At 42.4% G+C, this 12,372-nt stretch overlaps 2 protein-coding genes across 2 annotated transcripts in view; both read left to right on the top strand.

The window, feature by feature from the left end:
- b4galnt4a (beta-1,4-N-acetyl-galactosaminyl transferase 4a) overlaps positions 1 to 6,480 on the top strand; it is a 193,731-nt gene extending 187,251 nt beyond the window's left edge. The window contains exons 18-20 of the mRNA XM_072669148.1: positions 165 to 318; positions 1,892 to 2,018; positions 3,310 to 6,480. Of these exons, the coding sequence (XP_072525249.1) occupies positions 165 to 318; positions 1,892 to 2,018; positions 3,310 to 3,424 (396 nt within the window). The 3' untranslated portion in view covers positions 3,425 to 6,480. The remainder of the gene's footprint in view (positions 1 to 164; positions 319 to 1,891; positions 2,019 to 3,309) is intronic.
- A 4,335-nt stretch (positions 6,481 to 10,815) lies between these two features.
- abtb2b (ankyrin repeat and BTB (POZ) domain containing 2b) overlaps positions 10,816 to 12,372 on the top strand; it is a 53,540-nt gene continuing 51,983 nt past the window's right edge. Inside the window, exon 1 of the mRNA XM_072673619.1 lies at positions 10,816 to 12,157. Within this exon, the coding sequence (XP_072529720.1) occupies positions 11,281 to 12,157 (877 nt within the window). The 5' untranslated portion in view covers positions 10,816 to 11,280. The remainder of the gene's footprint in view (positions 12,158 to 12,372) is intronic.

The raw sequence follows: 12,372 nt of genomic DNA, 5'->3' as shown, positions 1-12,372 counted from the left end.
AACAAAGTTGTAAAGTTGGAAAATATGATTTTCTATGATTTAAAAGTTTTTCAGAATATGAGGGATACAACTGAACCAGTTCACTCTACTCTGTGTAAATAAATGGTTGTTTGGAGTGGTAGTGCTTTGGCTCTGTGAGTGACAGCTGTGTGTGTGTTTTGCAGGACAGTCACAGCATCGTGTTTCTGTGTGACCTGCACATTCACTTTCCCCTGAACATCCTGGAGAGCATCAGGAAGCACTGCGTGGAGGGCAGACTGGCCTTCGCTCCTATCGTCATGAGACTGGGCTGTGGGAGCTCCCCGCAGGAGCCAGATGGTAACACACAAACACATACATACCCTCACACACTCCTTAATACACCAGCTTGCAGACCAATTAACACATGCTGCTTGATGAGATATTTGTTTGACAGTAATCCCCACAACTCACATTGACACATACAAAGAGCTGAACTCCACCACACTTACTAATATAAGAAGTTCAGAAATTAATTCATAAAAAAATATTTATTAGTCGACTCTATATCTCCAGTCTCTCCAGGATATCGTTGATTGCACATTCAGCCTCTGAGTGCATCACAGACGTGCCTCAGCTTAAATGACAGGCTAACTTTGACAGGCGAAGAAGAGCAATTTTGTCTGTCATGGATTATATGTATCATTGACATTATTGTAGCAGCTGCTGCTCTTAAGAGTTTCTGCTAGTGCCACATCAATACTAAGTGCTGTTAGTTAAACCCTTAGAATCCGTAGTAGAATCAAAAAGTCAGAAATGAGACGTGACATAAGCAAATCATCAAGAATCAGGAACCATAAAAAAATGACTAGAGTAAACAACAATGCCTTCACAAGTGTATGTGTTCACACCCTTAAAAGTCTGTGATGATTGCCTCTCAAATGTGTTTAGGTGCGAGCCGTGGGTGTGGCTCCTGATTAGACCTCTAGCAGGCTGATCTCTGGATAGTTAGAGGCAGCATATGTGGAGACAGGGCATGGTCATGACACATACAGTATATGCACACACACACACACACACACATACACATATATTCTTAATGTCTATTTTAAATGTATATGTTCTGTAAATAAATAAATGAAAAAAATGTTTAAATATATATATTTATGGTATTTGTTAATTATATAAGTCTCTATATATAAGTCAATATTTTAGTACCCTGTCTTCTATCTTTATTCTCCGTGTAAGCGGACAGTCATTACAGCATTTCCCTGCTAGTTGTACCATGTATGACTGTGCATGTGACTAATAAACTTTGAATACATTTGATTAGACAGGCACAGAGCTTGTCCATGAGCAACAGTTGTGGCAATTGGATATTACTTAGAAATTGTCATATTTTATTATTTCATTCATTTTTTTCTTTCTCTAATAGTGGCAGCATAATTCACTGTAAAGCACTGAAATATCTTGTGTGAAAAGTCCATTCTAACTCCTCTCTATCTTACACAAGTTACTGCAGGTCTGATTGAACGGGCAAGCTTCTGGTCCAAAGCCCATTTCTCTTCCTTTAGGCCACAGCTGACCCTTTTCATATGATTTACAGGCAAAAATACACTCTTACAAAACCTGCTGTGATAAATAGATGTAACCCTTTAACCCTTTTGCCTTGGACATTGGGCATGCAGGCTTTTGTAATTATTAAATGAAATTAGACAGTAGCTGGATTTAACTTTGTTTTGTGGATTTAACCACTCTCACAAACTCCAGTGCCTACTGCTACATACATATAAATACAAGCACATATACACAACCCAGTGGATGATGTGAAACTAGGGACACCAGTGATGTTGTATGTGCTCTTAGTAATGGCTAACTATCATAGTCCAGATGGCACTGTTTGACTACTTCACTGTGTTTGACTGGTTCCCAGGGTACTGGGAGGTGAACGGCTTTGGCCTCTTTGGAATCTATAAGTCTGACTTTGACAAGATCGGTGGCATGAACACAGAGGAGTTCAAAGACCGGTGGGGTGGAGAAGACTGGGAGCTGCTGGACAGGTAAATAACATGAGTCTGATTTTACTGCATGTGGAAAATGAGGTCAAATGGGAGCACTGATGCAGAGATATCTTGAGGGGGATGAGTGAATATTATGGGGATATTATTATGGGCTTATATGAGAAACAACAATTGAGGGATCTTCTGATGGACTGTCTGTGAGGCACAATACCAGTTTATTAGGTAAACTAGTGATGGAATATGTGTTTCAATGGGTATTGACATGAACCTGATATCAGCAGGAAATGATGGATGGAATTTTGGAGGAAAACAAGAATCAGTCTGATTGGAATCTGTAACTAATCTTTCCTGAAACTGTGCACTGTCACGCTGTATGTGAATGGTCTGAGCATGATAACCTGATGTTTTTGGTAACACTTTATTTGGAGTGGTCCTTTGTAGATAATTAATAAACTCTTAACAGAGTATCAGTGACACATCAACAGCATATCAGATCAATCCTGACCTTAACCCTGATCCCAATCCTGACCTTAACCCTGATCCCAATCCTCACCTTGACCTTACCCAAAACCTGACCTTAACCATAACCTCACCCAAAACCTGACCTTAACCCTGATCCTAATCCTAACCTTAACCTCACCCAAAACCTGACCTTAACCCTGATCCTAATCCTGACCTTAAACTCAACTCAAAACCGAATCCTAACCTTAAACTCAACCCAAAACCTAACCCTCACCCTGGCCCAATACTCACCTTAACATCAACCCAAAACATAATTCTAACCCTTACCCTTGGCCTCATCCTACATCAACCCAAAACAACCCAAAACATAACCCTCATACCCTCAAATATCTGTTTTTAAAGTGGTGGTACATATATTTCATGGGCTGTTACCATGGTAACTCAGACCTATATCATGTATTCATTTTTTAGAAATATATACTGGATCAGTATTAGAGCTTACAGCAAAGCAGTGATACTTTTAAATTCTCATTGTTCTGTATCTGCAGACACAACTGGATCTCTGTTTTCCTTCCATCTCCTGCTTATGTTTGTTATTAGCCACTTTGGCAATATGGACATTTGCAATACTCATGGCAAAACACTGCAGTAATCAACAGAATATGAATATGAATATGAAGGAAATGTTTTGTACACTATTTTATACACTGTTACACTCTGACAAGATCAACAGAAATATTCCAAAACTATTTGAACTAAAATCGTGTTACATAAACATCCCTGAAAGTTTTAATTTCGGAGGTAAGTGGTCTTTCTCTGACTGCAGCTTTCTCTCTCTCGCTCTCCCCCTCTTTGTCTTTCCTTTCAGAGTGCTGCAGAATGGGCTGGAGGTAGAGAGGCTGAGACTGCGGAACTTCTTTCACTACTACCACTCTAAACGAGGCATGTGGAACTCGCAGACCAAAAAGAGCCCAAAGGGCTAGAGCTCAGCCTGTAAGGGGAGAAAAAAAAAGACTTCAGAGGAAAGTACAGGCTGCCTCAACCGGCAACATGCCTCTGTTTCTCTCAAGACTCTTATGAACCGTACAGGAGGGAAACAGCACTGACCTGGCTGCCATTGTGTCCACACGTCAGGCCAAGCCCACAGCACTCACAGGAGAACTCACAGGAGAGACTCTTCTTCTTCTTTTCCCATTATCTGTGTGTGTGTGTATGTGTGAGTGTCTGTGTGTGTGTGTGAGAGAGAGAGAGGGTGAGAGGGAGGGAGAGAGAGAGAGATTCTCTGTTTGTTGGAACATGATTTCTTTTTTATATATATATACTTGAGATAACCAAGCCTGGAGATTTATACTGAAGGAGGGAAGCGCGGCAGTTCAGTCTGCCCGTGTTGGCGTCAGGGCACAGGCACAGTGCGAAAGGAATCGCACGCAGTTCACCCTTGATTCAAACGTGCACATTGATTACACATGAGTACAGTATGTCAGTACAGTTCTGGGTATCGGTTTACTTACTTTTCACAACAGTGGTGTTGATGTTTTATATTTTATTCATGTGGAAAAGAATGTACACATTTGAAACAAGCACACTCGGTGCGCTTCTTTCCTCAGTGCAGAGCTTAAAGATGTCAAACTGAAATTGCAGAAGGGACGCTACGTTGAGTTGCTTAATGTGTGCCTCATAATGACAATGTTTAATATGAAGGTAACTGTGTAGAAGCTTAGCTGTGTGGGTTTGTCAGTGCGTAGGTATGTCCTCCGTGGATTTAAGCCTTTTTTTTGGTTTGTTTTTGTAATGTTATTACAGCACTGATTCCTGTTGCAGTGCGAGCAGGTAAACTATTCCTTGATTCGTATAAACTGTCCTAGTATTTGCCGTCTCCAGCAGAGGGCGACACTGAAACACTGATGAAAATGCACTAATGCTCTTGGTGGCAAACCCTGTTTTCTTCCCCCTGTATACACTGAATGGCCTGCTGGGTTTTCCATGGAGGTCCTGCTGATAGTCAAACTGCTGATCCTCATGCTCCTGGACACAACTGGACTCATTGAGAAATGGATGGAGCTTTTCTCCTCTGTTTGTCATTTCAGTGTATTCATTTTGTGGAGCATATTTCAGACTACTTTTAAACTAAGGGGTGGGCGATATGATGATTTGATATTGTAATTGCGACAAATTTCATTACAGTACTCGCACAGCACAGACCAACTGCATGTTTCATTACAAGAGGAGGCTTCAGGGTGGTGTAGCTGTTTGAGGTTTCACTCTAAACTCATACAAAAAGTAGGTTCTCCAAAGGTTATATATGTATAGTAGTTATATACATACACAGCTCTGGAAAAAAATAAGAGACCACTTAATTCTTTTCCTTCATTTTGCATCTTTACATTTATGGCAGCAATTTATTCCAGACTATGACTGGCAATAAAAGTCACCCAACAGCAATGTGAAAGACTAGTGGAGAGCCTGCCAAGACATGAAAGCTGAATTTGTATAAGTATGAATAGGGAGTGTGCAAACACACCCCCTCCCCCACATACACTTTTAGGCTTTACAGTAGATGTTGGAACATAAATTGCATTTAGCCACAGGGTGCACTGATGAGGTCAGTTACAGATGTTGGATGATCAGTTAGGGATCATACGCATCACTCCAACTCACTCATCCCAAAGGTATTAGATAGAGCTTCATCACTACAGAGAGCGCAGTTCCACTGCTCAACAGTCCAGTGCTAAGGGGCTTTACACCCCTCTGGATAATGATTGAGATTTTTAAATCTAATTATAAAACATGCACTGGGTCCAATCCAACTTCTCAAATCCTTCACTTTTGAATATAAAGGTACCGCATAAGGTTCTTTGAGCGATGCCATAGAAAAAACAGTTTTGGTTCCCTGAAGAACAATGTTTGTAAAAGACGTGTAGAACCTTTGCAATGGTAAAACTAAAGCCTTGGTGTAAATGTTCTTCATGTAAAGGTCACACACACACCACTTTATTACAAAATGGTTCTTTATGGATATAAAGGTTTTTCTATGGCTTTCTATTCTAAACTCTAATCAAGCTGCTTTTAGTTTATTATTCATATTGTCTACTTCATATAATCTGATCAATTAGAGTGCTGTTCTAGGATCTTGTTAAATGTCTTTTACACCCTAATAAACAGTTATACATAGAGAGAAAGCTGTTTCTAGGTCAGCTTTAGAAGACACTTTATAGATGTGCCAAGCATTGGGCTTAATCTTGCTCTAAGAGGATGCCTGAGACCATCGTGCAGTGTCCACCTATAGAGACTTTTGTGGTGGTACAAAGCTGATATCCCCTATGTGTGCCTTTTTGTTAAGGTGTATTAATGGGCTGCCTATGACAAGCTCGATTTACATGTGTCAAGTCTTTTATAATGGGACTACAGGAAGCTTCATATCTGTAATGCAGTAAAATGGTAGGTCTTATCACAGGAGATTTCTAGAGTAATAGTAGGCATCACTGGAATTATCTGGTGGCTGTATCCGAAGAGGACACTGATGCAGCAACTCCAGAGTTTCAGGGCCTTTGTTTTCAAAGCTAGCAGTGTTTACACTGACTGGACTGGCTGAGGTGCAATCGATGTATGGGTCTGATGTGTGCTCTGCTGTTCAGGTCTGGACAGTACAGTGTCATTTTTAAAAAGCTCAAACTCTGTTTACACACTGCTGAGCTAAACATTTATGGTGTCTTTTGTTTTTTTGTGTGTTTTTTATTTTCAATTAGTGCCACATATGTCTACAGCTGTCATCCTTACTTTTCAGGGTTTGAAACTGAAATACATCCAAAGCTCCTTGGCCCTTCCTTTTCCCCAAATCCACCAAGCCTGCGGACTCTGTCAGTATATGAAACCAGAGGAGGACAGCAAGCGAGTAAATGACTTTAAACAGGGATCTACATTTCAAAGTAATTTCTGTGAAATTGTTGAGTAGAAAAAAAAAATAAGAATGTATTGTATTCTTTTTTATTTTCAGCCTTTTGGGTTATTTTTTTGAAGAATAAAGTTTTATGCTGAACTATCATGTTGACTGTCATATTTAAAGCATTACTATGTAGCCTGTCATAGGGAGAATAGCCTCTCTATCATTGCCACTCCAGGATCAGCATGCTGTACCATCTGATTCATTGACTGATTCATCCTTGTGAGCTGACCAAGCTTGGATTTCCTTGCACTAACCACACGTTGTAGTCTCTCATCATTAGCTTTAGCAGTTTATTTTTCTAGACCCGGGTGCGATGGTAGAATCTGTATTCTCCATCGTGCTTATTGCAAACAGTATGCAGCATAAACTTAAATGCTTCACGGCTGTGACCACAGGCTAATAGGATGTAGTATAGCTTCTGAATGTCGACATCCATTTAGCATCCATAAAGAAACATGGTGCTTACTTGCTGCCTTTCTTTCCAGAGCTTGGATATTTTCCAACTAGCCACGGTTTTCCTACTAAACATGTGAGCTGAATAATGTTCTGTGGTGGCTGTAGCAACTTTTTTACTCGTGTCTGCATTATTCAGAGAAGAAAGGGAAACTTCCTTAGGACTCTTAGGACTTTCAAACCATGGTTAGGTTGTTTCAAATATAAGATGCAACACTAACTGTAGCGCTTAACATGGTAACTATCTCAAACATGTCCAAACTTAGCACTGCCGCTAATTAGCTCTCACAGTGACAGTGCACCTATTTTCTTAACATAAACAAATACTGCCTGAAGAAATGTATATCTACATAATAAGTACAAATATCACTTCTAACATTTTAATACTATGTTATGCAGCAGTACATACATATATTCTCTTCTTATACAAAAAATGGTCTTTATGTTTTGGCTCCTACATGGACTATGTAACTCTGCCGAAGCAGAACTGTGTAATGCTGCGTAACGAGGGTGATATTAGTGTAACAATCCACATGCTTCTTTCATTTTCAGTGACTTCTGTGTCTCTCAGCTTGTCTGGAAAAATATGTGTACATAGTATTGGGAGGTAGCATCCCTGTGTGTACAGAGTAGCTTTTTAGTGGTGGCTCTGTCATGGACAATAGTGCAAATTTTACTTAAGCATTAGCTCAAAGCCCAAATTACACTTTCTGACTGTAGGGGGAGCTCAAGAGCAAGACATATTTTTTACATACTGCAGCTTTAAATCTGGCCAAAATGGGAAATATAGTCATTGCTATACCAGTTGTAAACATCCCTACGCACATCCTACAGTGGTAATGCAGTACACTCTAAAGCAGTAAACACAACGCACTAGAAAATACCCTTCTGATGACACATCTTGAAGATGGAAGGATCTTTGGGGGCGTGCTCTTTGGGGTATTTAGTTTGAATGATGTAGTTATGTATTACTTTATTGTGCTTGTTTGGGCATGTAGACGGATGCTGCACGGTGTGGTTGGACATTTACATACATCAAGGATATGAACGTTGTGGCCATATAGGCAGACTGAGTTTACAACATACATCTTTACTATTTTTTTGGAGGGAGGGGGTCTCAATCTAAATAGTCTGATTTATACATGCAGGGTCAAAAATACACATACATTACCAAATATTAGTGGTTAGAGTTAAACAATTAAAATGGTGGGGTTTTTGTTCCTGGTCCTGACTTGACTTGACATATTTGAGGTCAGGACATTGGGAATGGTTCACTTAATAATGATATGCAAATTGGACCATTCCACCTACTTTGATGTTTGTTTGTGGTCATTGTCGTGTTGCAACACCCAACTGGGTCCAGGTTTCAATTGTCTAGTTGATGGTTTCAGATTATGATGAAGAATTCTGAGGTAGTCCCCCCCCCCCTTCTTGTTTTTTCTATCCACTTTGTACAATATACCAGTTCCAAAACAGCTCCAGAGTATGTTGCAACCACCACCATGTTTAACAGCTACAGTGATTGTTGGGTTGAATGCCTCACATTGGCTCCTGCAAACATATTTGTCCCATAATTCTGTGTGGTTTCAATTTAATGAGTGCTGCTGACCCTTTTTATGTGGGCACAGAGAAGTTCTCAGTCATACTCAATCATGACCACCAACAGGAAGTTAAGATGCCATGGTAAGTTCAGCACCACTGAATTAATAATGTAAGTGGATGTATTTGTATTTTTACACTGTACATATAATTTTGATGTGTGTTGATTTCAGAAACCCCCTCAAAAATAAAAAGTTGTGCACCATTTATTGTTTTTTTCTGTTAATGGTGTGTTGTCCACACATCCAGAAAACAAAGAAAAATAAATCACTAAAAGCCCAATATTACCATGTCAAGTCTATGATGAGTGTAATCAACTATATTTCCATAGCTATGCAGTTATTCTTCAATTAAAATCCCTCTTGCTTAATGACTGAGGTATTGCTAACTTTAATGTATTTATTAGACTATAGCTTGTGTCTGGGCTGGATGCCAGGATTGGCTGAAAACTCTAAGGATTCTGACTGTGTGTATGGTGTATTTGCATAGTTCATGCTGGGTGTTGTAGTGAGGAAACACAATCCTACATCATAGGACTCTCCACAACTCAGCAAATAACACACTAACTCTAATTCAGGATTGTGCAGTACTGCTGTACTCCTTTAGAGGGCACTCAACTCAAAAACTTCCCATACCCTCATGGAGTCTTGGCACACAGCCAAAGCCCATGAAGTTCCTCAGCAATTTCCAAAAGTGGCTAATGTCTCCAATCTCTACAGGCTTGAAGTCTGTCTAACACTGCACCTAATACGTATCTTGAGATGGCCCGTTGGATTAGGATTACAATTACTGTGGTTGGTATAATGAAACCTATGCAAGACTGACCTTAGAGGACCTTCTGGACTCTGTACTCAACTAGTAAGATTCACAGTCATACTTCAGATTTTGACATGTTAGCCTGGATTAGTAGGATCATTTGACAGTCCCGGCTAGTGCTAGTTTCTTAAGTACATACGCAATAAAATATATTATTAAAAATGATGATAAAAGACTGTTGTTTCAAAATTATGTCATAAACAAAAAAATGGAAATCACAGAATTTGTCAGATAGCTAGGATATGTTGCCCCTTGCAGTCTGATGTTTGTCTGATGTGTAATGCAGGTCAAGTTGTTTCTTTTAGATCTCAACTCATGGAATCTGAGCTTTTCAGTTGCAGTGTTGATCACATTTGCATACTTTTTGGGTGTTTCTCAGCCCTTAATTCTAAGAGCTGAGAGAGTACACACCCCTTTCAGTCAGGGGCAGTGTACGCTTTGAAGGCTATTCTGCCCGATTAAAAGGCGTTACCTGGACTAGGCCGAGAAGTTTCTTGTGCTGAGCTCAGGCTCCAGACACTGAGTGTGTCTGAGTGTGTGTGTGTGTGTGTGTGTGTGTCTGTGTGTGTGCTGAGCAGAGTTTGAGTCAGAACAGAGTGTGAGTGTGATCTCATCCTGTACACGGCTGCTTCCCCTCCTCTTTGTGGGGGATTCACGGGAGACACAGGTTGTTGCTATCTCATTGCACAATGAACTGTATTAACACATTGTATCATTTCTGGACTGGACACACACACACACACACACTCTGCCTCTCTCTCTCTCTCTCTCTCTCTCTCTCTCTCTCTCTCTCTCTTATCCTTAAGCTTAGAGCTGAATCTTCCACTTTGTAACAAACTTCACTCTAAATAGGAATATATTCTTTGTAAAACTGAATTTAAAAATATATAATAAACAATAAGTAAACAAACAAACAAAAATAAACTGTAATAAAACTCTGAGTTAAAATAATAATATAAAAATAAAGAAAGTCCGTTAGTTTGTGTGCTGCTTATATTATTTTATAAATATAAAATGTTTATATATATATAAAATGTTATATATATTTTATAATTTTACAGGTTAATAGCAGCTGGGATTGGGTGTCAGTAATGTCTCTCTCTCTCACACACACACACATAAGCTTGATCTTCCACTTTGTAGATAGTTCCTAAAACGATCTAACTAAATAAACAAATATCATAATAATAAAATGATACAAAATCAATGAACGAATGAACAAAACTAATACTAATTCCTAATTTAATAATTATTTAAGAAATTTTACTGTCTTTTTTTATTTACATAAACCTAATAAAGCTAAACTGCTGGTTATTTACTAACACTTTACAGGGTCTAGTGGAGAAGGTGTGTATTATAATGCCTGTAATCCGTGTTAATGACTACAGGCTGAGTTTCTCCTGATCTGATTAGATCACTGCAACTTTTGCTGAAATCCACTCAGGGCTGCGCGACTCCCTCATGACGTGTTCCCCCCTCCCCTCCCCTCCCCTCCTCTCTCTCTCTCTCTCTCTCTCTCCCCCTCTCTCACTCCAGAGCTGAGTTTCTCCCGAGAGAAGGGAGGCGTGCCTCGTCCGCTTCAGGACTTTTGCCTTTTCAGCTTCACTTAGGACTTATCGGAGTGAACCCAAGAACCTGAACCCGTTGATGGAGAACCGAATCGGCACAAGCCTCGTATCAACCAAGTCTGCTCAACTTTCCAGCGACAGCGGCTGAATCCAGCTCAGCACAGGCGCTCTTCTCCCCCCTCTGAATCCTCCTGAAGGTGAGCTTGAAGTTGAGGCGCTTGGACATGGAAACTAGTCCGGCAGCGTTTGTTGGCTGAATAGTCTGAGGGTTAACTTCAGGAAAGCGAGGTTTTTATGTCGTGCTCTGCGATATAACACGAGCTGAGAGCGTTCTCCGTAATGCCAGGCGAGACGTGGAACCAGTAGAACCAGCTTGGACGAGCAGAAGAGCTGCGCCTGAAGTTTCACCGTTTCAGCGTTTCTGCGTTCCAGCGAGCAAAGGGAGCACCGCAGTAAAGCGATGGCGGGAGGGAGCAGCTCCCACATGAAAACTTTGGAGGATCTGACTCTGGACTCGGGCTACGGCGCTGGAGACTCCTGCAAGTCCCTCAGCCTCTCCTCCTCCTCCAAGTCCACCTCGCAGGCGTTCGTGAGCGCCCCGCACCGGGGCAACTGGTGGTACTACTCGGGCTCCATGAACAGCCGGAACAACAGCTGGGACACGGTGAACACCGTCCTCCCCGAGGACCCCGAGGACATTTTCTCCAAGTGCCCGCGCCTGCCCGAGCTGGAGGAGTTCCCGTGGACCGAGGAGGACGTGGGCAACATCCTGCGCCGCGTCGCCGGCCAGTGCGCGGGCGCAGGCGAGGGCTCCTCGTTCTCGTTCGAGGCTGTGCGCAGGCTGTCGGTGCTGACGCGCCGCGCCCTGGTGCGCATCGCCCGCGAGGCTCAGCGGCTCAGCGTGGCGCACTGCCGCTGCACGCGCTTCGAGGTGCAGAGCGCAACGCGCCTCGTGCTCAGCTGGCCGCTCGCGGACCGCTGCGTGTCGGCTGCCGTGCGCGCCGTCTCCACGCACAGCATGAGCGCCGGGGAGCCGCTGCGCCGGGGCAAGTCGCGCCGCTGCGGCCTCACCATGCACGTGGGCCGCTTCTTTCGCTGGATGGTGGACACCCGCGTGTCCGTGCGCGTGCACGAGCACGCGGCAATCTGCCTGAGCGCGTGCGTGGAGGCGCTCGTGGAGGAGGTGGGCGCGCGCGCGCTGGCTGCGGCGGCGGCTACGGGGGACGGAGCGCACGTCATCACGGCCGAAGCTCTAGAGGGGGTCGTGAACAACGACGCTGAACTGTGGGGGGTCCTGCAGCCCTACGAGCATCTCATCTGCGGGAAAAACGCCAACGGTAAGTTGCGGTTTTGGTTTCCACGCAAAAGTGCGTGTAGCTGAGAGGCAGACACGCCCACCTGGTTTAGGACTGCTGGCACGGTGTGGACGATATATCGCGGATTGCTTGTTATACTGCCTCATATCGTGATCAGAGTCAGAATGAAGTTTTCACATGCAAGGAATTCGTCTTGGCACATTGCACAGACTGTCACTCACACACATGTGCAAACA

The sequence above is a fragment of the Salminus brasiliensis genome, chromosome 2 (assembly GCF_030463535.1).
Source record: "Salminus brasiliensis chromosome 2, fSalBra1.hap2, whole genome shotgun sequence".
Classification (NCBI taxonomy): Eukaryota; Metazoa; Chordata; class Actinopteri; order Characiformes; family Bryconidae; genus Salminus; species Salminus brasiliensis.
This window is presented reverse-complemented; position numbering and strand designations above follow the sequence as displayed.